General features: G+C 32.8%; 2 protein-coding genes across 4 annotated transcripts; both read right to left on the bottom strand.

Moving 5' to 3' along the window:
• Positions 1-11,686: 11,686 nt before the first annotated feature.
• On the bottom strand, positions 11,687-13,114 carry ASML2 (activator of spomin::LUC2). The gene is made up of 4 exons (XM_021432954.2): positions 12,614-13,114; positions 12,311-12,451; positions 12,052-12,204; positions 11,687-11,846 (listed from the first exon to the last, which is right to left on the bottom strand). The coding sequence occupies exons 1-4, from the start codon at positions 13,049-13,051 to the stop codon at positions 11,772-11,774; spliced, it is 807 nt and encodes a 268-aa protein (XP_021288629.1). The 5' UTR covers positions 13,052-13,114; the 3' UTR covers positions 11,687-11,771.
• A 7,717-nt stretch (positions 13,115-20,831) lies between these two features.
• LOC110419914 (uncharacterized protein At4g15545-like) lies at positions 20,832-26,694 on the bottom strand. Of its 3 annotated transcripts, none has more exons than XM_021433044.2 (10): positions 26,096-26,694; positions 25,647-25,715; positions 24,348-24,401; positions 24,103-24,166; positions 23,848-23,922; positions 23,433-23,693; positions 23,256-23,301; positions 23,011-23,089; positions 22,774-22,908; positions 20,832-21,112 (listed from the first exon to the last, which is right to left on the bottom strand). In XM_021433044.2, the coding sequence occupies exons 1-9, from the start codon at positions 26,432-26,434 to the stop codon at positions 22,816-22,818; spliced, it is 1,080 nt and encodes a 359-aa protein (XP_021288719.1). In that variant the 5' UTR covers positions 26,435-26,694; the 3' UTR covers positions 20,832-21,112; positions 22,774-22,815. The 3 variants fall into 3 exon arrangements, with proteins under 3 accessions (XP_021288719.1, XP_021288720.1, XP_021288721.1); XM_021433045.2 differs by having other exon boundaries at positions 20,832-21,083; XM_021433046.2 differs by having other exon boundaries at positions 23,433-23,690; positions 26,096-26,692.
• Between the last annotated feature and the right edge of the window lie 23 nt (positions 26,695-26,717).

The raw sequence follows: 26,717 nt of genomic DNA, 5'->3' as shown, positions 1-26,717 counted from the left end.
AGGAACCTAAACAAACTTGGGAAATAGATATAGTGTTTGAACTTAATGAATCTATTTTAATTTCAATTCACATAAAGATATAGTGTTTTGGTTAAATTATATATTTTTATAAATGAGTCGAGAGACCTTTATAAATATATTAGGCCTCTGAGTTAGCAATTTAACCCATTGAAATAAGTAATGGATGAGAGGTAAAATTTAGATGAAACGTAAGGGATATTGTAATCCTAGGCTTGTTTGATTTGATATTTACTCAAGTTATTATTATTTTGATTTTTTCTTAGTTTAAATTTTGGTTAAGTATTTTTAGTTAGTTAATTTAATTATTCGATATTGATTGTTTGGATAAGATTAAATTGTTATAATTTTAGTACTTAGTAAAATTTTATATCAATTTTCTATGGGATCGATACTCTGCTTGCTTATATACTATCTATTTGATACGTATACTTGTGTAATAGAATTTTAACTGACACTTTGAAATACAAATCAGCTATGTGAGAAGTATCATCTGTTTTATGGCATGGCATAAAATGAGCCATTTTGAAAAATCTATCGACAACCACCATTACAAAGTCCTTTTGCCTTTGAGTTCTAGGCAAACCCAAAACAAAATCCATACTCATATCTACCAATAGAGTTTCAGGAATGGGTAACGATTTATACATACCAATGTTTTGATTTTCAAGCTTTACAGTGTGGCAAGTACAAAACCTTTGAATATGTCAGATGACATCTCACTCCACTTTGGGCCAATAATTTTTTTTTTTCACAAGAGCCAATGTTTTGTCTCTCTCAAAGTGTCCAGCTACTCCTCCATTATGAGCTTCCCAAATAATAGATTGGTGTAAAGAACATTGAGGAATGCACAGTTGGTTACCTTTGACAAGATACCTTTCTTGTTGGTGAAATTGTCGATAAGGATGTTAAGAACTGGACTTCCATATCTCAATAAATTCAAGATCTTTCTTATACAATTCTTTCACGACTTCAAAAGCAACAACCTTTAATTGTAAGGTAGAAATAAGAGTAAGGTGATGACTTAAAGCATTAACTATCTTGTTTTGCACACCTAACTTGTGCTTGAGGAAAATTGGAAAAGCTTGAAGAAATTCACTCCAAGCTGCATGTCGGCGATTAAACTTGTGTTAAGAGTTGAGATGCTTAAGAGCTTCATGGTTAGAATACAAGACAAATACCTTTGGCAACAAATAGTGGCTCTAATGGTCCAAGGCTCGAATAACGGTATAAAACTCTTTATCATACGTTAAGTATTTCAACTTTGCATCATTGAGTTTCTCACTAAAGAAGGCAATTGGTCATCCCTCTTGAGATAGAACAGTGCTACTAACTACATTGAAGGATCAACTTCAAACACTAAATCAAAATTCGAAATGCAAGCACGAGAGCCTTAGAAATCCTCTCTTTTAATTCCTCAAAGCTATGTTATGGTTGGGTATTCCATATAAAACTATCTTACTTGAGGCATTCAGTAAGTGGAGCTGCAATAGAACTAAAATTTTTGATGAAACGTTGATAAAAAGATATCAATCCATGAAAGCTTTGAACATCATGGAGTGACTTTAGAACTGGCCAATTGATAATAGCATCAACTTTGCTTTGGTCCCTTTCAATTCCTTGGCTTGACACAACATATCCTAAAAAGATAACTTTATTTGCCATAAATTCGCACTTCTTTAAGTTAGCAAAAAGCTTTCTCTTTTGAAGTACTTCAAAGATCTAGCATAAATACTTCAAATGCTCCTTCTAACTTCTACTATATACAAAAATATCATCAAAATAAACCACAACAAACTTCTCAATAAAAGGATGAAATACCTAATTCATTAGGCGCATGAAGGTGTTGGATGCATTAGAGAGGCCAAATGGCATAACTGTCCATTTATAGAACCCATCACGAGTTTTAAATGAAGTTTTCCATTCATCTCCAGGTCACATCCGAATTTAGTGATAACCACTACTTAGGTTAATCTAGGAGAAAAAGATAGCACCACGCAATTGATCCAACAAATTATCAAGTCTAGGAATGGGAAAACGATACTTAATGGTGATTTTGTTCACGGCACGACTATTAATGCACGTATGCCATGTTTCATCTTTTTTTGGAACTAATAAGGTAGGAACAACATAGAGGCTAACACTCTTACCAAGCCTTTCTCCAAAAGTTATTTGACCTGATGTTGTAACTCTATATGCTCTTGCGAACTCATGTGATAAGCAGGCTTGTTTGGAATTACAAAACTAAGAATGAGATCGATGGCATGCTAGATATCTCGCATTGGTGGCAGTCCGTGGGATATCTCATCAAGTACAACATCATAGAACTCCTCAATTACAGACTTGACATCCTTGGGTATGAATGAAGATACTTCATTCTCCTCATAAACTAATAAAAGGTATAAGAGGCTTAACTCATGATAAGCTTCGTTAAGGCCAAACATAGAGATAAGTGTTTTATCTTCCTCTTGTCTCTTTAGTCGGTCTTCAGGCTTTAGTGGAGTCAACATAATTTTTACTCCCTCATTGATGAAGCAATAAGTATTTTTGTATCCGTCATGGTAAGCTCAATGAACATATTGCCATAGGCGTCCCAACAACAAATGGCATGCATCCATTGGGATAACATCACTCCAGGCTTCAACTTGATACTTATTTTCAATAGAGAATTGAACACAACAATGCCTCGTTACCTTTACTACATTTCGTTTTCTTAGCCATTGTAGCTTGCAAGGATGAGGGTGTGTCTCAATTGGAAGCTTTAACTTTTCCACCATGTAATTGGCAACAACGTTCTCACAACTTCCACTATCAATAATAACATTGCAAGCCTTCCTTTGGGATGTGCACCTTGTATAAAGGATGTTGTGGCGAAGCCAACTTTCATCTTCATTCATCATAACAGTCTTGAGGTTATGATGAATGACAAGAACTTCTCCACGGTCAGCAACAACTTCTTCTATCTTATCTCCATTAATTATTTCTAGCTCGTCTTCTATTTCTTCCATGATAAATTCTTCCATGATAAATTCTTCCATAACTTCTTCTTTTACTAAAGAGATAATTCTTCGATTTGGACAATCAGAAGCAATATGTCCAAATCCTTGACATTTGAAGCACTTCTTATTGACATTAAAAGCACGAATAAAAGCAGTTTCTTTATCATTTTTGCTTGCAGTTTTGGAAGAGTTTACTGTTGAAAGCGGAATGGTTGCTGAATTTTGTCTCCCATAGTTTGAACTAGAATTTTTTTGTCTAGATCAACTCACTAAGCTTTTTTGTGATCGTTGTTTCTTAACCTTAATGTTAATCTAATGACATCATTAAAGTTCCAATATGGTTGTAGTTGAACAACATCTACAATTTCAACATTGAGACCTCCAAGATAACGAGCTACAGTTTGCTTTTCAGGTTCTTGGACATCGCACTTCATGTGAAGTTGCTCGAACTCCATTGTGTATTCTTCCACCAACATTGTTCTCTATCTCAAGTTATGAAATTTAATAAAAATTTCTTGTCGAAAATGCTCAGGAAGGAACTTACGCTTGAGTTCTCCATGTATCTTATCCCGTGTTCTGATCTTGTTACAACTTTCTTTTTCTCGTTACCGTTTGATATTTTTCTACTAAATAAAGGCGTGCTTCTTCAATTTAATTGTAACTAGTTTCACACATTTTTCATCAGGAGAATCTTTGAGCTTGAAAACTCTTTCCATTATGTAGAGCCAGTCAAGAAAATCATTAAGATGAAACCTTCCTTTAAACTCGGGAATGTCTACCTTGATTTCAAAATCTTTATTAGCAGTAACTCTTAAGCGATGTATAAGTACTTCTTCATCAGAAGACGATTCTTGATGGAAAGGATTGGTATTATCCTCTTCAACACTGGAGCTATTGTTGTTGATATGAGCAGCATCTCATCTTGCAAGTTGCTCTTGTAATTCTTGAACTTGGTGATGTAATTCCTCTGCCTCAATCTCGTGAACATCCCTTTGACGATGTTAGGGTCTTGATGGCATTTTATCGTATGGTGATAATGATGTAGTGATGCAGAAAAAAAAATATGACGGAACTATAAAACAATAAAAGAAACAAAATTACTCAAACAAAGGGGAGTCGAAACCCAATAGGAACCCGAACTATGTAACGAACAATGATCCTCTCACTCTAATATCAAACTAACACTAGGATGTTATGAAGACATTAGGGCGTTGTGAAAACACCAATTGTGGTGAGGTTAGAAACCCCACTAAGGTGAACACCAATCATGGTGAGGTTAGGAAACCCCACTAAGGTGAGTAATGTCCAAAATCCCACTTTGGTTGTCCAAACTAAAGATACTAAAATCTCTTACTCTTCTAAAAAGAACTTAGAGAAAATAAGCACTCCTACTTACTAAAAACAAAAATTTATTTAATCTCAACTTGAATGTGTCTAACAATTAAGCTAAGAGGGCTTTATATAATTATTCCTAAAGAAAAGAGTCTTCTAACTTTCCCATGTGGGGCTATTACAATTCCTAAATAAATAAATAAATAACCTAACCTAAACTTTCTTGGAATACAAGTAAAGTAAAAAAGAAAACTAAACCTAATCTGACTTAATGCATAAGTAACCTAAATATTATACTCCTGTATCATATGCTCAAACCTTTCTTTACCCAAGCACTTAGTGAATATGTCAACCGACTTATCCTTTATTCTACAATGTCTCAAATCAATTTTATTTTCTTTCACAATCTCCTTAAGGGTATGATGTTTGACCCCGATATGTTTAGTCTATCCATATTGAACTAGATTCTTTTTAATAGCAATAGCAAACATATTATCAACACAAATTAGAGTAGCTTGTTTTTGTTCAAATCCTAGATCCAATAAGACCTTCCTCAACCACAATGCATGATTAGTAGCTGCTGCACAAGCTATGTATTCTGTTGCAATTGTAGATAAAGCCACCACTTGTTACTTTTTGGAATTTTAGGCAAACACAGCACTTTCAAATGAAAAACAAAACCCTTTTGTAGTTTTTAAGTCATCCCAAGATCCAGCCTAATCATTATCACAGTAGCCTAAGAAATGACTATTATCTCACTTTATGTAGGTTAAGCCAAAGTCTAATGTACCTTTGACATACGTTAATATCTTTTTGGCAACTTTGAAGTGTAAACTTGATGGTTCTTACATAAATCTTGATAACCAACATTATATCAAGTCTGGTTCCAAACAAACACAAAAGAGATCTAATAATGCTCGGTAAATTTGTCCACTTGCTTTAGTTGATCCATCTTCTCTGCTGAACTTGGAACCAATAGAGAAAGGTGTGTTGATAGCTTTGCATGAACTCATCTTAAATCATTTTAATAGATTCCTAGCATACTTGGCTTGATACTAGGAATTCTGATCCGTGGATTGCGGCACTTTAGTTCTCAAAAAGTAAGTCATTAACCCTAAATAAGTCATTTCAAATTTTTCCATCATCTGAGTTTTGAACTCAATTAAATGATTACCTTTAAGACTAGTAACAAATCATCTACATACAAAGCAACAATGAGTGACACTACACCATTTGAGCTTTTTACATATAAAGTGAATTCATTTAGGCTTCTTTGGAACTTTTTGCATTTGAAATATCAACCTTGTCATACCAGGCTCTAAAAACCTGTTTCAGGCCATATAATGCTTTTATCAGTTTACAAACTTTACCCTAGTGTTTTTGTAGTTCATATCCTTCAAGTTGTTTAATATAAATATAATCATAAAGATAACCATTTAGGAATGCTGATTTGACATCTAAGTGATATAATTTCCATCCCTCCTTAGCTAACAAAGCAGCAAGCATCCTAATGGTATCATGCTTGCTACAGGAGTATAAGTTTCCTAATAATCAGCCCTATACACCTGAGCATATCCTTTCACCATTAGTCTGGCTTTATGCTTATTTACAAAACCATCAGGATTTAGTTTAATTTTGTAAATCCACTTAACTCCTATCACATTTCTTGTCTTCAAGTTTATGAACTAAAATTCATGTATCATTTTAGGTAATCATTGACATTTTAGCATCCATAGCATCTTTCCACTTATTGTCTGATACAGCTTCCATTAAACTAGTTGGTTCTGATACAATTACATTGCATCTACTATAAATGTCCTTGAAACTCCTTGTTCCTCTTACTGATTTTGATTCATCTTTAATATCTAAGTCCTCATCACTATTAAATTGTGAGAGATCTTCATCAGAAACAATAACTTTTTCCAAGCTTTCAACAGTTCCTTTTTCCTAGTTCTAGTATTGCCCTTCATCAAACTTGACATTTTTACTAATTAGTATCTTCTTTGCTTCAATGTTCTAGAGTTTGTAGCCTTTTGATGCTTCATTGTAACCTACTAATAAAGCAACATTTGCCTTAGAATCAAATTTTGTTCTCTTCTCATCAGGGATTTTAGTATAACACACATTACCAAATGTTTTTAAGTGTGAAACAGATGGTTTATGTCTAAACCACATTTCAAATGGAAGTTTATGTTCTAAGACCCTCGTATATGACCTATTAAATATACAATTAGCAGTATTTACTACCTCTGCCTAAAACTTCTTAGGTAAATTTACCTGATAAAGCAAGCATTTCCCTATTTTAGCTAGTGTTCTATTCTTTCTTTCAACTTTCCCATTCTAATGAAGGTTGTAGGTAAGTAAGTTGATGATGCACTCCAAGCTTTGATAAGAACTTTTCAAACTCTTCTGAAGTGTAGTCCCTTCCATTATCACTACTCAAAGATTTAATCTTCATATTGCAATAATTTTCATCTAATGCCTTGAATTTCCTGAAGTTCTTCAAAGCCTCAAATTTTTGCTTCATTAAGTATAGCAACAGTACCTTGTGATGTCATCAATAAACAAAATATAATATTTACTCCCAATTCATGAAGGTGTTTCATTGGTCCACTAATGTCAATATGAACCAGTTTTAACTTCATAGTTGCCTTTCACTTACTTTTGGAAATGACTTTCTAGCCTATTTTCCAAACTGACATACTGAACACAATTTATATGATTTTTTTATCCTACGTGACCCATCAACTAGTTCTTTTGAAGACATAAGGTTTAGTGAATTGTAACTCACATGACTTAACCTCCTATGCCAAGTTTCAAATAGATCAAGTTTACTATAAAATGCTACATCAATGGAATTTACTAAATTCACAAGGTAGAAATTATTCTTCATTCAAACAGTAAACACTTCATCAGCACATGATTCAAACACAGTATAGTATTCATCTTTAAATAATAAAGCGTAATGGTCTTTATCTAGTTGTCCAACATTGAGCAGGTTATGGTTTGCTTCAGGAATGAACATTATATATATGTTTTAAGCCTGATGCTATCTCAACAATCACAGTTCCCACACCAAGAATTGTTAAACATTCACCATTCCCAATTTAGACTTTGGACTTAAAATTAGTGTCCAAATTAGTAAACAAGCTTCCACTACTTGTCAAGTGATGAAAACAAGCACTATCCAATAGCTAGATGTTTGTTATGACATAGTCATCTCCCATTTTAGCCATGAATAGAACCCCCTTAACTTCTTCAGTCTGCTCAGCTACATCAACTTGATCTACAACTACTAACTTCCTGGCTTTTCACATCTGTTGGCAAGACTTGTATTTGACATCGGGCTTATACCAACAATATATTGTTGTATGATTTCTCTTCTTACAATTAAGGCAATTAAGGTATTTATCTACAACATTACCCTTCTTCTTTTCATCAACTTTGCTTCCTTTCCCATCATTTTTCTTTGAATTATTTTCCCTGACTTTCAAGACTTTTGTCTTAACCACTGAGGCATTTTTAAAAAAGTTTTCTCCTCTAAATGCTCTTATTTGCCCTAGAGCTAGTAGAGCATTGATGAGCTCCTTAATAAAGATCTTGGTTAGGTCTTTTAAGTCTTTTAAGGATGAGATCTTTACTTCAAATCTCTTTGAAACTAGGATCTTGTTGACTACTCGTTTATTACTCACTTCTTCTCCCAACTACCTAAGTTGATTCACAAGCTTTAGCAATTTGTCAGTATAGTCTTGAATGCCTTCTCTTTCCTTCATTCTCATCAGCTTAAGCTATCTTGAGAGGTTCAACACCTACAAAACCCTTGTTCTATCACTACCTAGATATTCCTCCTTCAAGATATCCCAAACTCTCTTCGAATCCTCATAGTTCATAATCTTTTCAAAGATTGACTCTGAAACAATTGATTGAAGACAAATAAAGGCTTTATATCACTTAGCAACCTCTTCACTATGCTGCTTAATTTAGGCTATAGTGGGGTTAGCATGCCTTTACACTAGGATTTCACCATACTCAATAACATCCCACAAGTCATATGCCTTCAGATATGAGTGTATTTTTACTGCCTAAATGGGATAATTGTCAACAAAGAAGACTAAAGAAGTGGCTACTCTAAAACCAACTGTAGCCATAAATTGAGTCAAGAAAACTAACTCAAAAATTGAATCACATATCTTTTGAGAAACGCAGCTCTGACACCATGAAGAAGTTTTAAAGAAAAACCTTTTCGAAAAAATGATGAACACTTAGAGAATAGGGAAAAATTGATTGAAAAGCAATATATCAAAGAATCATCAACATACACTATATAACGGTTGCATTTTCATTTATATACTCTCCAAAAGGTTGTAAATTTCTTAGATTCAGCATTGGGAGATTAAATCAAGGTAAGTCAACTAAGCACAAAAAATATTACATTACTTTATGTGTAGTGCTAACGGTAACAAACTCAAACTAGTAGACATGGTTGTTAAGCCTCCAACAAGAAGAACTAAAATGACAGCACTATTATGTGTACAAGAAAAACTTAAAGTAACAAGACCTAAACGACATAAGAAAGTGTCGTGCAACTTTAAATACAGGAAATAAGAAAATGACACTTGTATCCACCATTTCACTACATTAGTTACAAAGAAGTAAAATGACAAAGCTACTCAACGTTCGACACTAAACAAGAAACAAAAGAAAATTGAAACCGTACAAAGAACATCCCTCTTCAACCTTCAACTTTCTGTTATTTCCCGCCAAACCCTCAACTAGATACAGAATCTTCAACCAGATATGGAATCAGATCTTCAATAGTTGCACTAACAAGATCTATAATATATCCCAAAAGTATCACCAAAAAACCTAATCTAAACCGTGAGAACAAAGTATAGGAAATTCCTCTAATATTGAAGTCCCAACCTCCAAGCCTCAAAGTCAAAGCTATTGATGACAAGAAATTAATTTCCACATTGTTCATCAGTGAGAAATGAGAATAAGAAAATTTTATAACGAATTAAATTATTAATGGGGTCACTTCAGTTCACTTTGGGATAGTGCTTTCTTACGATTGTAAGAAGGCTAGTTTGTGACACCCATTTGCTTTTCTTTTCCTTATCCCTACCCCTTTTAAGCAATCAAATGTAAACAAAGAAAAGACACAATTTCCTGTCATTGCTTTCTCATGTTCATGTTGACTATCTCAAATTTGCTTGTGTAAACCTACCTAATATAATTTTGACCATTTTTGGGCACAGTACAATCTAGGCTAATTTGCTATTGATATCTTCCTTTGTTTGACTTGCTTGTCTTGGGTTCCCAAAGTCCAGCCTTTGCCAATTTAAGTCAGCCCAATTGTTAACAAGTATGTTTGCGTACACACTTGAATCTTCGGATTGATATATCTATATAGCACATTTATAGGCTTTGTGGACAATGTAGGTCAAATCATCATGTTGCTATGTGTTCTTTTCACATACGAGATTTATATAATGTGTATTTTTTAACTTTTTGCGCCTATGAAATTTTTATCATGTGCCCTTTTTTGACATTTTTATCAATTATTCAAGTTTCACAATTTAAAACAATATCTTTAATTTTAAAATTATAATAATAAGTTTGTGTAAAAACTTCGTTCAAAAGAGTTTTTATATAAAGAAATATCCTTCAACTATATATATTCAATTGATTTTTTTTTTACGTACAAATATATTTTCATACCTCTCTCTCTCTCTCTCTCTCTCTCTCTCTCTCTATACATATATATATGTGTATATATATATATATACACATATGTATATATATACGTTAAAATTCTATGAGTACCTTTATGAACAATATAAAACATCTAGCATGGGTCTGGGAAAGATGGGCATGGAGTCAGAGTTGATGCCAATTTACTGGGTCAATCAAGCCATACATATGTAGACACCTAGGAAGCTGCTTAGCGTGAGCATAATGGTGCACACTTCCCCACCACCACCCCCCTCATCGTCCCTACACCATCTTCAAAGGAAAAAAAATGGAAATGCAATGAGAAATTCATCCTAGTGCTCTTACACTTAAGTATAATTTTTTTTTTTTGTGGAGGAATAAATTGGATGAATATGAAATTACAATAGTAACTCTAAATGGATAGAAATGGATCACAACATTAGGTTCTTGGAAGATAAAGTAGGATTTGGTCGCAAGATAATTCATTGCGGCGAGTGATCATGTGGGATGGTTTGGAAAAGACGTCCGCGGGGAACAACCCCAGAGGGGCCTATATGAGAAACCAAAAGAAGGATTTGAAGGCCAAATGCACTGATCATTTTGGCATCAAATATATAAAAGTGATATGGAATTTGGAGGTGGTTCTATGTAGCTAGAGAACCACAACTTGAACTAGTACAAGGCAACGACTAGTCAAATATTCCCCTTTCATATCATAATCTCTAAGGCTCACTATTTCATTTCAAGCCAATTCTCTCCTAGCAAGATGGATCGATAACTAGGACGCCTCTGCCCTTTTAGCATCAAATGCGATTACATTTCGCCATCAATACCCTTCAAGAGAGCGGCTTGGCCAATAATTAGCTTGGGTTTTTGCTCTAAACATCAAAGCACTAAAGTTAATATTCCTTGACTTGACTTGGTTCATTTTTCATACTTACCTGTTGTGCCTTTCTTGCTATTATTTTTGGCTTTGGGGGCAAAACATAGTTTCCTCGCATAGTTAAGTTCATCTTTGGACCAAATGTAATGTACGCTTTCGAGTCTGTCAACATCTAACCAATTTTTTATTTTTTGAATTTGATGTCGTTTTCTCTTTTCCTTTCTTTATGCTGTATATTGATTCTCCGGTTGCGTGGGAGAATTCAAATGCTAATTCCTTATTACGCCATGAACCATTGAGCTCTTGATTCATTCACTCTGACCAACTTCAATCATAAATACTATCAAAAAATTTAATTACTTATTAAAATGGTCTAGATAGGGCTGTGAGATGCATGTTAATTACAAGGGTCATGTCCTCTGCTTAATCCTTAGCTACTATGTATGCAAAATGGTTGCAAACCATGAGAATGACTAGTACTATCTCTAAATTTAGTGAAACAACTGCAGATATTTCGCCTTACTTTAAGGATGTCAATACCATTGTTCTTCCAAAGCTTTTATGTCATTTTCTAAGCATTAAAATGAAAATGAAAGTAGTATACCATGACTCTATGACTTTCTTCTTTCTTATAATTCTATATGCGAATAAAGTTCATTTGAAAACAATCAATTTGAAAGCAATTGCTATGACAACACCAACATTAGAATGGTTAGAGTACTTTTACAAAATTACAAAGTAAAACAAAAAAAGGCATACCGCCTTCTTTTTAGACTTCCCATTAGTAATCCATTAGAAATACAAGCTAGCTCTATTATATTACATCAACCAGCAATATAAGGTAAATACATCAGATTTGCCATAGCCTCTTGCAGCCACTCATCCTCATCATGCTTTATCTGCAAAGCAATAAATTGACAAAACATCATTGCCTGAAGAGGGAACTTAAGTCCTTCTAAATGGTAAATAAATGAATCTTTTCTGACATGAGATGATCCTGTCAACAACTTTTACATGTAAAAGTTATATCCTAGATCTTCTTCTTCCATTTATCTAATTAGACATTAATATAAATGAAGATAGTTATGTGGGAAATTTAAGTACCTGGACCGAATCCCAGCAATACGAGTTTTTCTCACTGGGTGAATTGTCATCTTCCTTCTTCATCACCATTTCTTCTTCACAGAGTTCAGTGTTCCTGGCAAATCTTCCCCGGACTCTAACCCTTCTGTCAGCTAGGGTTTTCCGGCAAGCATACTGTATAATAAGCAATGAAATAGAGTCAATGCACATTCTTGTTGTATATAACATCTAAACAAACAGACAGACAGAGAGAAAGGGAGATCAGAGAAAAGGAAGAAACCTTAATAGTCTTGTTAAAGTTCCTTTGATTTCGCTTCTTCAAGTATCTAAGAATTCTGTCTTTCCTTTCTTCTACTGAATACCGGCCAACCTTAAGATTGCTGTCTTCCATAGCCGGCTGCATTCGACTGCCTTGAATTCCCTGTTAAAAAGAGTTACAAGAAAGGTAATAAGAATTAAGTACCCCAAAGTACATTTACATAAGCTAATATTTCATATCTGTATTTATTGGTTTAAACCATTTCATAAAATCTTAAAACACCATACAATGCAGAAAAGAGACAGAAAGAAAGTGAATTCATACCCAATTTTCCCCCACAGTTGGATCAACCGGCTTGAAATCCTGATGAACAAACCCGCTGCATTCTTCTCCAAACTCACATACATCCTGCAATTGATATCGGCCACCAAAATTTTGGATGGTTCCAATGCCACAGAACCCCGCGACGTTGTTGTCAGGAAATCCTGCGGGGACAGCCAAGTCCGACGAAATCCCAATTAGCTCCGGAAACAATGCTGCTGGAACTGGAGATGTTATATTAGGTTCTTGCGGCGGAGCATCAAGTCCACCACCGTTGTCTAAAAACATTGGAAAACCAATCTCTTGATCTCCCCAGGCTGCACCAGGAATTGCACCGGCAGAACCAATATAGTTATCTTGGGAAATCAACAATGGATTTTGAAACTGAGAATAATCATTGGACAAGGAATAATTAGAGTAGAACTGAGGAACAGAAGCCATTGAAGAAGAGAAGGAAGAAGGAAAGGTTGAAAGGGGATAGATGTTGGGATTGTTGGTCTTGAGTCACTCAAGGCTTTAAAGGGTTGCTATATATATATATATATACAGTCCATGTGCAAGCGCAGTGCTTTGCTTTGCTTTGCTTGCAAGTTGACGACGCTGTGCACTCGAAATTAGGAAACACAAGCAGCTTGGATAATAATCAAGTCTTAAACCCACAATCAACACTGGTTGTTTCTCTATAGCTGTAAAAGCCTAAATATGATATAACGAATCGAATATTTCATCCGCTTCATTCTTTCTGTTACTTATCATTCCTTTTTTTATTTTTTTAAAGCAAAACCAAACAAATAAAACTATAATTTATTTATTTATTTAAAAATAAACAAATAATTAAAGAGATAAACATCAAAACTTTTCGTTAATCTATGACGTAATGTTGACTTGTATTATTACGCTTTGATTACCTTGAATTTTCCCATCATATATACTTTTGTTTTGGTCGAGTTCTGAAAAACATAAATAACGCAATATAGTTTTTTTTTATGAGCTAATAATATAAAAAAAAATAACTGGACACGGAATTGACTTGACAATAAAAAATTAATAAATCAGCAATTTCTACCAATACATTTTTATTGAATGTGAAATTATATATCATAATTTTTTCAAAATTTATTTAAGTTATGTAAATGAAATATTTCAGGAAATATTCTTTCAACATTAATTTTTTAAAAAAAATAATATAATAGCAAATTTTATATTTATTTATAATGAAAATATAACATCAATTAGAACATTTTGAGTTTATTTGAAAGAAAAATAATTATTTATGTTATCTATAATAATTTAATTTTTTTAAAAATATAATATATTTTTTCTCAAGTATTTTGTTTACTCAAAGTAATAGTTAATTTGTTATTTATTTCTAACTAAAATGCCCTTTTCTTCTCTTTTGGTTACTAGTTTTGTTAAGAAATGCATTATGTTGGGTTCAACTCGTTATTCTCCACGTGTTTCTTTTGTTCTTCAAAGAACACTGAGTTTGGTAATTATAGGACTCGGTTAATTCTTCCTGTGACTGATCTGACTCAGTTTGTGGTGCATGGCTCGTTATCTCTCTTGCATGAATTATACATTGTTTAAGCTTTTCTGCATGCATTCATTACGAGTATTAAAAATAAAATAAATAACGAAATTAAGCAAAACCAAAGCATTTTAAATTTGTAATGATTTTTTTTATCATACATATTTGGATTTAAAAGGGGGTCAAAACCCTGAATTTCATGTAAGATAAAATTAAAAAAACAACCTCAATTCTATTCAATTCTGTTCAATTTAGACTAATTTAGATTCTCCATTTTGAAATCAAGTTGTACAAAAACGATTTCTTTTATTAAACCAAAATAAAACCAAATATTAAAATTCATTCATTTCTCTTTTATTAATATTTTTTCCAATTCACTGGCCATCGTTATTTCATTTATAGAATCTGTTTATTAATTCCATAAAGAAATCATAATAATCGGTGCCTATAGTATGAAGTATTTGTTAAAAAAGTAACGGATATTAAGCTTTAATTGATACGAGTTAAAAACAATCTAAAAGAGTACATATATTTAGTATTGAATCAAATGTTTTATTTTAAATTTTTTTATTTGATTAAATATCAAGATGCTGTCTAATTTAGAGGTCATACACGACTCAATTAAATCACTTGTGCTGTCGTATATCAGACAAAATCAAAAGAAATAGAAATTGTTATTGAATAAAAAAACTAGAAACCAATTAAATCCAATTGTAAGAAAAATAAAAGAAATTAAACTACAACCGCAAAGGCTCTCTTGCTCAATTTTGTAAGCAACTGTCATACAAAAACTTAATTAATTAAATCATTACTTGTATTAGGATTTTCCATTTCAGATTAAGCTTGATTGGACCAAAATAACAAGTTGATGGTTTAATTGGATATCATCTAAAAAGATATGCAGGAACTGAATATTGGAACCCTGACCTGAGATGGAAGAACTTTTTCTCACTTTTATGCCTTTCTCTTTTCTTTTTCCCCCACCATTTTTTCTTTGCACCAAACTCATCAGCTATTATATTTCCTTTCTGTCTTATATATTTTGGAAAGGGCGATTTGGAAATAGAAGGAAAAGGGCCAAAAAAGAGTGAGTTTATGTTCAGTTGCATGATCAAAGTTAAAGGCTAAAGGGGACCCAAATAAAGGTAAATAAAGGTGCGAGCATGAGATTACTATTCCTTACAGTGTAAAAGCTGTACACCACAAATAGTACTAAAAGCTCTAGCCTACTTATATAGCCACAGAATCGAACACATGGCTTGTAAGATTTTGCTTTCAAATTCAAGTACATCAAATATCCCCCACTCCCCTCCCCCAAGTTTTTTTTTTTTCTCTTCTCATTGATTTCTTCAACCTTTGAAGCCTTTTATAGCAATAACCCATGAAGTAATTTGGGATATATATGTCTTCTCAAATCTCAGTACAGTAAAATTTACATTCTTTTTTGTTGGTATGTGGAATGAACTATTAAGTACCCTTGGCTCTTTTGTAGCTAAATAACATGTATATGAGATTAAGATTCCTCAAAACAAGGTCTTGTTGAGCTGCTTTTTTGACATGACATGTTTTTGGCAGGAACATGTTCTGTTGATCATTCATCAGTACAATTTTCGGAGGAAAGGTTCTTGTTGTGTTTCCATATGCTTGAATTAAAGTTATCTAATCACTGTAAATTCTTTCTTTTCTTTTTTTTTTACTTAATTTTGTCCAAAAAATTCCTTCTCATCAAGTGGGTGGGTGTCTTTACAAGTTCTGTTTAAGATTTAGAAAATAAAAGGCAGAGGAGAATAATTTGATATTTTAATCGCAAAAATATCTATCAAAAGAAATTAGTTGAATCTATCGCATCTTAGGCTTAACCTAACGATTATTATTCTTTTTTAAGATGATTACGATTTAATTATTCTTCTAATCCTTCAAATCCCTTCAATTTTTTCATATGTATAGGAGTTTTATTTCAGTCTTAACAATATAATATTTGAAAATAAGTAGGAAGAAGGAGAAAAGAAGAAGAAAAATAAGCTCCTTTTTTTTGTGTCTGGTAGAAGAGATGAAACATGAAAATAAAAAAAAAAGTAAAGACAAAACAAAAACTAAGATAATTGATTTTATTTGAATAAATGTGTGTTCCTGTTATTTTTATTTTTTTGCTCCTCACATTATTTTTATTTTTTTTCTCCTCACATTGTCATTTGTTCACTTTATCTCTTGTAGCTTCCCTTTTTTACCAAAAAGAAAGAATATGAAATTTTTCTCCTCCTTTTTCCTGCCACCATGTTTGTTCCCTCCTATCCAATTAAGGTAGCATAAGTTTCAGGTTCTAAAAGAAGAAGCAATAGTTAGTATTGTAATCCATTAAGTAGCAGGGGGAGAAATGTTGTGCCCACACTATCAACATGATCATTATTGGCAGATGTCACTTTCACCCTGGATGCTGGAAATAAAGCTCTGAAATATGTTTGCACCAATGATAATGATCATCATTATCCAGTCATACAAAGATACTATTTTTTTTTTCATACCTTTTTATGGAAACCTGAAAGTTTATTAATTTATACCTTTAGTTGTTAGAATTGAAAGTTTATTCTATGCTTTTATTATTTTTTTTTTCTTATCTTTTTTGTAGAAACCTCAAAGGTTATTAATTTTTACCTTTAGCCATAAGAATTGAAGGTTTATTCTATGCTTTTTGTTATTTTTCTTCATATCTTTTTGTAGAAACCTCAAAGTTTATTAATTTAGACCTTTAGTTATTAGAATTTATACCTTTAGTTATTAGAATTGAAGGTTTATTCTATCCTTTTTATTTCTTTGTTTAATATCTTTTTGTAGAAACCTGAAAGTTTATTAATGTATACCTTTAGTTATTAGAACTGAAGGTTTATTCTATGCTTTTTATTATTTCTTTTCATATCTTTTTGTAGAAACCTCAAAGTTTATTAATTTATACCTTTAATTATTAGAATTGAAGGTTTATTCTATGCTTTTTATTATTTTTTTCTTCATATCGTTTTGTAGAAACCTGAAAGTTCATTAATTTATACCTTTAGTTATTAGAATTTGAAGGCTTATTCTATGCCCTTTTTTTTTTTGAACCTTTTTGTAGAAACCTGAAAGTGTATTAATTTATACCTTTAGTTATTAGAATGAAGGTTTATTCTATGTTTTTTTTTTCTCTTTTTTGAACTTTACTCTGGAAGCTTTCTTATGAATTTGAAAGGGTATCTGGTTCAACATGATTTTTTGAAGAAAAAAAAAGGTATAGTATTAATTATCTTAAAAATTAGATTCCTAACTTTTCTTATCTTTTTTCTTTAAACTTGCATACATGCATACATATATACATAATATATAAATATATATTGGTATATTTAAAGGCAAGCTTGGGTTCTACTTTTTCTTAGTAATGCAGTCAGTAAAGGAGAAATTATTATGTAAATCGTCTAACAAATAAAAATGTGATGGGTATTTAAAAATGATCACCTGAACATATATGAATTCATATTCTTCATTAGAATGACTCGTATATATTTAAATAATATCTGATGCAGCTTGATTTGTACGATTTATCATTGAAATGAAACGATATTTGACCTAAATTATGCCTCAACACCTATTATTCGTACAAGTTCTAGAAAATAAGTGTGCATCTATTAACAACGGTTCTCCCTCAGTGTACACTTATTTGGTTAAATGCTTAAATTAGGAATGAATGTTTGAGCACTTTTTCAACTAAGAGCTAAACGTTTCAAATTATAATAATTAATAGTTAAATATTTTTGATTTTTTACAATTAAAGGTTAAGTTGACATGTGCATAGAATGTATATCACACGTGTTTAGTTGTCATGTCATTAGCTCACCGAATTTTTTGTTTCATGACTCCCCTAGAACACAAATTTCTTTTTTCCAAGGAACTTTGAAACATATAGTGCAACAAATACAATTTTTGAAAAATGTAAGGATGCACTCCTCTAGAACATGATTTTTTTTCTTTCTTTCACATCACGTTTATTTCTCTTTTAGTTATACGTCATGTTGAAAATGTAGTTGTTACATGCTAAGTTGAAGATTTATTTGTTACATATCATATTAAAAATTTAGTTGTTATACCCATTTTGAAAAATTTAATTATTACATGCCATATTGAAGATTTAATTATTACATACCATATTAAAAAATTTAGTTATTACATGTCATGATAAAAAGTTGTTACATGCCATGACATAATTTGAGCAGTTTTGATGTGGTAAAAAAAATTTTCTGACAGAAAAGACTTTCTGATAGAAAAGGCTTGACAATTCACATCATGTGCGTGTCTTACATACAACAAACACCTTTCACTTAAACCCTTAATTGTAAAAAACTACAAACATTTGGTCTTTAATTGATACAATTGAAATAATGTTCAAATGTTTATCTCTAATTTGAGCATTTAATCCACTTATTTTTTTGTAAGCCTTTTATTTAGTGCCTTTTTGGAAATGACTAGCTTGGAATTATCCCCCTCCCATTATTCCTACAAGTTGTCAAAAAATCTTTGGTAGGATTTTTTGTTTTAACTTGACCAAAAAAAAAACGACATAATATTTTAAAGTTTTATTGTATTATTCAAAAATTTTAAATAAATTTTTTTTATTTTATTACATTTAATTAAGTTTTTATATTTTTATTTTAGGTTAAATAGGTTACTAACTATCATTAATCCAAATATCACTTGTTATTTTATATACCATGTGGCACTAATGTGATGCTAGCATGAGGTGAAAATGGCATGTAACCATACTATTGGACCACATTAACATATCACATCATCATTCATTATTATATATTAATATACCATATTAACATCATGTGATATAAAATGATAAGTGACATATTTTGACTAATAACAAGTTAATCAATAGATTTATTTGATCTAAAATAAAAATATAAAAACTTAATTAAACGTAATAAAAAAATAAAAATTTATTTAAATTTTTCCTAATTAGTTAAAAGAATTTTTTTTGAAAACATTGAAATTTGAAAATGTTATCGAGTTCTTATTGAAACAAAATTAAAAGTGTTATTTATATTTAAAAAATACATATATAATAACTAAAATAGATAAAGCAAATAATGGGTTCTAACTCATCTTGGATATATTTATACCCAAGAAAGCCAAAAAAAAAAAAGAAACATAGAGGAAGGAGGAGAAATGGAATTGCAAGGATAAGGATGGGGTGTATGAGCCGACATCCTCAAATGAGAGGATAATAATTAATACCCAATGATAATCTTGTGTCCCAAGCGGTATCTGCTCCAACACACTCATGTTGGTGCATGTTGCTCACAGTGAATCTTAGCTGATTTTTTCAGCATAAGATCACTACAGCACCTTCGCATTTTAATTTCTTCAAACTTTCAGACCGACTTTTGAAAGTATTCGTGTTCGATAGTACACTTGTTTTGTTTCGATTCTTGTTCTAAAGATTTGTCATGCTTTTCTTCTACATGTTCACCCGTCTTTATTAAAATCAGGTTGCCTTTGCCTCCCTCCTCCCCCTAGTCTTGATGAGAAAGATATGTTCCAACTAGAAGACGACAAAACATGCCTTCAAACCCAACAATCTTAACTCAAACATGACCACAGATTATACTTGATAAGTAGATTCCATGTAAGTTAAAACCGTTTTAATTAAAGCTGAACACCCACTTGGTTGTGTGTGCAAATGCACGTGCAGACCTCTTTACAGTGAAAGTGTGCACAGAGAAAACAACGTTACCAAAGAACAAGGGATGGGAGGGAGGGGGCAAACCAAAAGAATCCCTAGCCTGCTTTTGTGTGGTAGTGCACAAAAATGCAGGAAACCAGATGCCAGTCATAGTCTTGAGATATATGTATATAGATATAGATATATAAAGATATAAACATGAATGAATATATGCAAGTTCACAACCAGACATACAAACATTTGTAAGAATCTGTGAAGATATTGTGAAATGATGTCCATAGACTTAAATAGTAAGTTTGAAAGCAAAAATACTTCTTTGCTTTGTCCCAAATAAGATCAGTTCCATGTATAGGCAATGAAGTTACATACCTCACTGACATATGGATGGCCAAAATTCAGAGGTAAGATATTAAGAATTTCCAAACCAAAGCCTTTGCATTCACTACTTTTCCCCTACATAAAATATACATGAATATGATATTCACTTCTTTAAATGTATTTCCTGATTAGAGAATGCAATATTGTTGATCAAATATTCTCAAAGGCAACAAAATCTAATGCTAATGTAGAAAGTAGTCCAAGAGAGTTTCTACAATGTGCCCTTGGCATTACTTGAGTAATTTTTGGACTAACTTTTTATGATATATAAGCAACTTGGTCACAGCATCTGATTCATGTCAAAACAGCCATACATTGAAGGTCAAAAAGCTTAATTTCGACAAGACATCAGTGTTTTCCCTCCCTTCAATATAAAGTATCTGCAAATGTTAGTTTCAGGTGTCACTCAAGCTTTGCTCAAGTGGTAAGATATGCAATCCCCGAAAAATTAGTTGTTCCTGTAAATGTTGTTAGACTAGCTTATAATAGGGAGCAAATATATAGCAAATTTATCAGGCCACCTTTCACTGTAAAGAAAATATCAACTCTAGAGAGAGAAAGGGAGACTGAGTTATATCTGTTGCATTTAAGCAATTACCTCATTATGTGCAAGTTGATGTAAAAGTCTTGCAATGGCAATTTCAATACACTTTAAACAGCAGATAGCAGATTCTAAAGGGCAGAGCAATTATTTACACAGCATTCCTGCATGAATGGGGTACAGTTAAGACCAAAACAACCTACTGTAATTTGCTGAAACATAAGCTGGTTGAATCCATATTGGCAAATCTTCTGCTATGGAACAAATGAAAACCATCCACTCCAAGCAAATGAGAACAAGTCTGACAAGCGACCTGCCAAATAGTGTACTTCATCAATTCCCCTAGATCAAAAGTAAATTACCTAGAATCAGCCAAATTTGTCCCATAAAAAAATGGAGGGGTATTATGCAGCCTAAAAATAAGATCATGATATATTCCAAATCCTATTTTTAAGCAACAAATAATGTGACTTTTCCTTCTAGCAAACCATAACTGTATAGAGATGGTGGATTTAATAATTAAGAATCATATAGATAAATGTACATGTCCCTACATGGACATACACATGCCAACCTGAAATCATGGATTTATTTAAATAAGAAAATTTATAGAACATGGTTTCTTATATAAACCTACCACCAATGGAAAAGGAGAGCATGAATGTGCTTCAAAACTCTATTCAACAGTTAGCTTTCACTAGAGACTAGCTTCTAACTAGGACTGTAAATAAGCCTCTCTTTATGCTAGCTGCATATAACCAGAAAAGCATTGAGCTCAGCTAGAGCTCACATCAAGCTCTGAATTTCCTCTTCAAGCTAGAGTCAACAGATATTTGGAGTGTGTGAGCTTGGTATTAAGTTGCACAACTGTTTTCTTTTCTTTTCCATGTGTTGCTTGCCAACAAACAGTAAGTACCAAAAGAAATCAACTCAAATTGGCCATAAAAATCAATTTATTTATCTCAATTAATACAACTCAAAACAGATAAAAACACAACAAAAATATACAAACTCAGGATAACAAATAGCAAAAAAATTGAAAATTGGTACTCACCCTCTGAAGATTGAATCCTAATCCATTAGTGTAAGAAAAAGAAAGTGATGGACTAGTCCAAACCTTGTCAAGGCACAGCAAAAGGAGACAACTTTGTGGATATTTCACAAACATAAATGAAACAAGCTCACCGATGTTTTAGTTCACCTTGTTTATTAAAATAAGGTTACAATCCTCTTTGAATTCACTCATTTAGCTCAATAAAAGTATAAAAACAAACTTAAATGAAGCTCATTCACAAGCTATTGACCAACCATAATGGTCTTCTCAATTTCTGTAGCCATATAAGAAGTTAAATTTTCTACTAAATGTCAACCGGATATTTTCCAGGTGAATAGTTTAATTTAGAAATTCATCTTGCCTATAAGATGAGCATCCATTAGGTATCACCTTGACACTGGACAAAAGTCTTATTGCTAGAAATATCCAAAACACTTAACCAGCTGTCTGGAATTCATGCCATAGATTTTAAACATAAACATAAATATCGCAAGGCCTTCAGATTTATAGTAGAGGCAGTCATTCATGGCCATTTACTAATAGATTAGAGCAGTACGAGCTGCCAGAATCACAAAGCGATAAAACTTCAATTCCTTTATCCTTGTCCAGGAAAACCTATAACAGTCATGTGACAAAAGAGAAATTGAGGATTAGGTCAAGCGAAATCCTTAGCCAACTATTCATTGGAGCATGCATTCCTCATATCCACATAAAAAGGCAAAAGGTAATCTATTAAACATGTGAACCAATGGAGACAACAGGTTACTGAGATTCAGGAACTGACATCAGCTCTTAGATGCATTTAGTTTATAGCCAGGCTTTTACATAATTATGGATGCACTTCTAGGACAATGTTGCATTGAAACGTAGAATGAACAGGTGGTCAGCGTATGGCCAATGTTATGAATAATACACAAACCACACAGATCGTGACTAGAACTAGACATACCTGTAATCGTGAATAATCTCAAAAAGAGAAAATTTTCCAGATCTAGTGAATGTTGCGATTTAGCAATCCTTGAAACGATAGGAACAGATCTTTGTTATCTGTCCCAAAAATCTCTTCCGCCTTCCTTAAAGTTTCCTGAAAACAAATTAATATAAAAACCATTAAATTAGCTCAGCAAGCAGGAAAGGTTCAAACACTAAACTGATGTAGAAGTCTTTGATGAAATCAACTTCATACCTCTCGCGTTTGCTTCTGAGCATTTAGCTCTTTGATGTTAGCCAAAAATGCACTGAACTGTTCATAGGAAAGGCGACTCCTGGATTACACATATTTCAGATCAGTTTGTGATGAGCAAGGAACTTTTACCATGATGGATAATAGTTGAATATAACTCTCCATGCATACAAACACATGCACAAATACATAATTATATATACACATATATGAATACACACACACAGAACTCACACAATAGAACTTACCTGGCTTGACGAAAGAATTCCTTTCCATCAATTCGAGGAGTCCGTCCTAATCAATTTTTAACATAAAAGGAAAACTAGGTCAGATAAAAGCGGAAGAGGTAACTAATCAAGAAAAAAATTAGTTGGTCACAGCATAACCAATAAATCGAATCAGAATAACAGCAATTCTTATAAAACCTGGCAGTGAACGCCCACGAGGAGGAGAATTAGCAGCAGATGACTGCTGGCTTGATGGATACCATGAGGAGAGAGAAGTGCGCCCATCATATTGAAGCTTTGTCGGAGATGTTGCACCAGAGGTTCTTTGGGGAGAACCAGCAGCAGAATAACCCCTAGGGGACCCACTTGTGGATATAATTTTTGGAGTTCCAGTAGGAGTAAGCCGTGGTGTGATATATGGAGTTATAGAAAATCTTTGCCCAGCATGTCTTGTGGCTGCTGGAAAAAATTCAGCTTAAAATTTGCATTTTACTTTTAGAAAACCAATCAGGTATGAAACATAGTTTCTTTTACAACTAATGACAGGCTCAGTAGAGCATGAAAACACTCAAAAGATTAAAAAATAAAAACATAAAGAAACTTGTCCAATTACCTTCATCAATTGTGTTTCCCATGTCGGTTGAACCACTTGAAGAACGAAGTGATGCGTAGCCGTTCATCCCCTCATCTATGTGGAAGGAAGTATAACATTGATCAGAATATTGGCAACAAGATAGAAGTTGGTAATGGAAAGAAACGAGAAGGTGGAAATAGGCTATAGTTGAATTTCTGAAGGGAGAGAAACTATGAATATACAACGGGGAGAAACCTATTGAAGAAAAGAAACATCAAGTAAGCTTAACAATACCCTTTTCAGGATAGGCTTTAGGGACTGCCTGGTCACAAGTCCCAATATCAACTGTTTCAGCTTGCTGTTAAATAATATTGAAGACAGATTAAAAAATCAGTTTCTTCCAATATCTGAACAAACAGAAAGTGAAGTGTACAGAAAGCAGATAAAGCAGACAAATATTTCTTGAGGAACAACAGAAATATTCATTCTTGAATCATGAAAAATATAAACAACAAAAAGGCTAAACACGGAAATCTTACGGATGCATTGTCATCACTTAGTGACTGCATCAGTTGCCGCTTAAAAGTCTCCAACTGCCAAATATTAAAATGCATTATTTTTATATGCTTCTAAATAGAATAAATATAAATATTACCAAATGAATTGGCAGTAGATATAGATTAAAAAATGCTTTAATCAAGTATCCACAATGCAACAGACAAAATATGCAGGATGCTAGTGCACTCCTAAGTCTTTAACATCATCATGTGACGCAGAAGTACAGCACTAGGTTACTGAGAAACTCAAGAATCTGTTTTAATAAAGATACTACTCACCAACTGCATGGAGCACCCTTAAATTTCTTTATGTAAAAAGTTAAATAAATACTCTAGTTCCAGTCCATGAATAAATTATTATAAGCATGAAATATACTAGTATTAGAATTAGATAGCTGACAGCACATTAAATGCACATGAAAACAGCCCACTAACTCTTTTTGGGCTATGATTTCAAACATTCTTTAGTTCTACACTAAGGAAAGAAGCCCTATGAACCTCCTGGCAACAGATACATATTAAAAAGAGCAAAGAATCTTTTCTACATAAAATGGTTCCTGGCCCTGAATATTCCACATTACACCAGAAAAATATTAAAGTGGCAGGAAACTTCATAGCCAAAGTTATAGCTCGTTAATAAGGTGGTTGCTTTGCAGATATGTTGTTCGAACTACATTTCAATTCTCTATTTTCTACAGGCATGGAAATGCACTAATTTGAACCGAAACATATTAAGAATAGTCAGAACTTAATTCAAGTCAGAGAAACAGCAACATTTCTTAAATTGACAAAATGATTAGAGCTTTTCTTTTTCTTTTGGAATATGCAGATTCCAAATAACTATGTTGATTTCTTTTGAAATATATAATTCACTGAACTTTTAAAGTTCCAGCTATCCACAGATTTCAAACATAATAATAAATTCATTTTTAAATGAATTTATTTAATTACAAATTTCACCCACAAACAAAATCAATTCCATTGTCATCTAGCCCAAAACACTACCTGAAGCTACTTTATCAGGAAACTAGTTCATTAGAAGCAATTACAAAAACCAACAGAGTAAACAGTATCCATTTCTTAATCAGAAGTACTTTGGCTCACTGCCTCATTTTGGGTTTAACATTTAGCAGAAGCTCAAACTTGTTAATATTAAATAACTTATCAAGTCACCACATTTCCATAATAAGTAGCATGTAGTTTATTTTAGAAAATAAATTACACTAAAGAAACTTACTTACATTGGTGAATTGAGAAAAGAAATGGAAATTACAATCTCACCTTAGATAAATCACGGCTAAGTTTCTTTGCAGTCATCGCCAATGAATCTCGCTCCTTTGAAAGCTTAATCTTCAATCAGAAACAAGACAAAATCATCAAAACCCCGCAAATTTAAATAATTCCTCAAAATAAGACCGAATTTTTTTCCCAAAAAAGGTTCCTCGTTTCCTCCGAAAACCTCAAAAACATATATAAATAGCTAATAAACGCCCACAAAAATAATCACCACACAGAAATTTAGAAATAAAATTATAAAAATCCAACCGAATTTCTACTTAACACCATGTTCGTGAGGAAGGATGAGAAAACTGTAGAAATAGAAATAAAGGAAAAAAAAAAGGCATAAAAAAACCCAACCATATTTACCTAAATTTCAAATTCTTTCAAAAACAACCATAAAAATCCCTAACCAAGTTTTAAGAAATTAAAAATAAAAATAAAGGACCAACATTTTCATCAAGAGTAATCTTTAATCTGGACTCAGCATCGTAATTCGCTTGCTGCAATCTGGAGAGTTTCTCTTCCAAATCGTAAATAACACGATCTTTTTCGTACATTTTTGCCCTCATCCTCCCCATCTCCGCCTCCATCTTCGACACTCTCGACGCGATTGCCATCGACGTTATCTTGCGCGCCAGATCCAACTGCTCGTACGGGTCCGTCGGTATGACGGCCAGAATCTCCTCCGGCAAATTGAACTCCATACCTCCTCCTCCGCCGCCGCCCTGCGACATCGCCGATGCTGTCTCTTCTTCTGTGGTTTGGGTTTGTTGGGGAAACGAAAACATTCAAAACAGACAAGAGAAATGGAGCATGCAATAATTATAAAATAAAATAATGGATTTGAATAAATTCGTTGTTTATTATTATTATTCTTGGGTTGGTAGATTTCGGACTTAATTTGCGGGCGATTTGTCTGAATTTAAAATTTCGGAGGGCTTTCCCTCCAAACCCAAAAACAATCTGACAAAAGGGGGAAAAGGACATTCAGAAAGCTTGTCAGCTTTCTTTATCAACTACCGCTACGACGCCCTCGCTTAAATTTATGATTTCATTTCATTAATTAAAATT

This window comes from Theobroma umbraticum, unplaced genomic scaffold (genome assembly GCF_002168275.2).
Source record: "Theobroma umbraticum cultivar Fairchild unplaced genomic scaffold, ASM216827v3 scaffold_67.0, whole genome shotgun sequence".
Lineage (NCBI taxonomy): Eukaryota > Viridiplantae > Streptophyta > Magnoliopsida > Malvales > Malvaceae > Theobroma > Theobroma umbraticum.
Note: the sequence above shows the minus strand (reverse complement) of the source record. Positions and strands in the feature narration are given on the sequence as shown.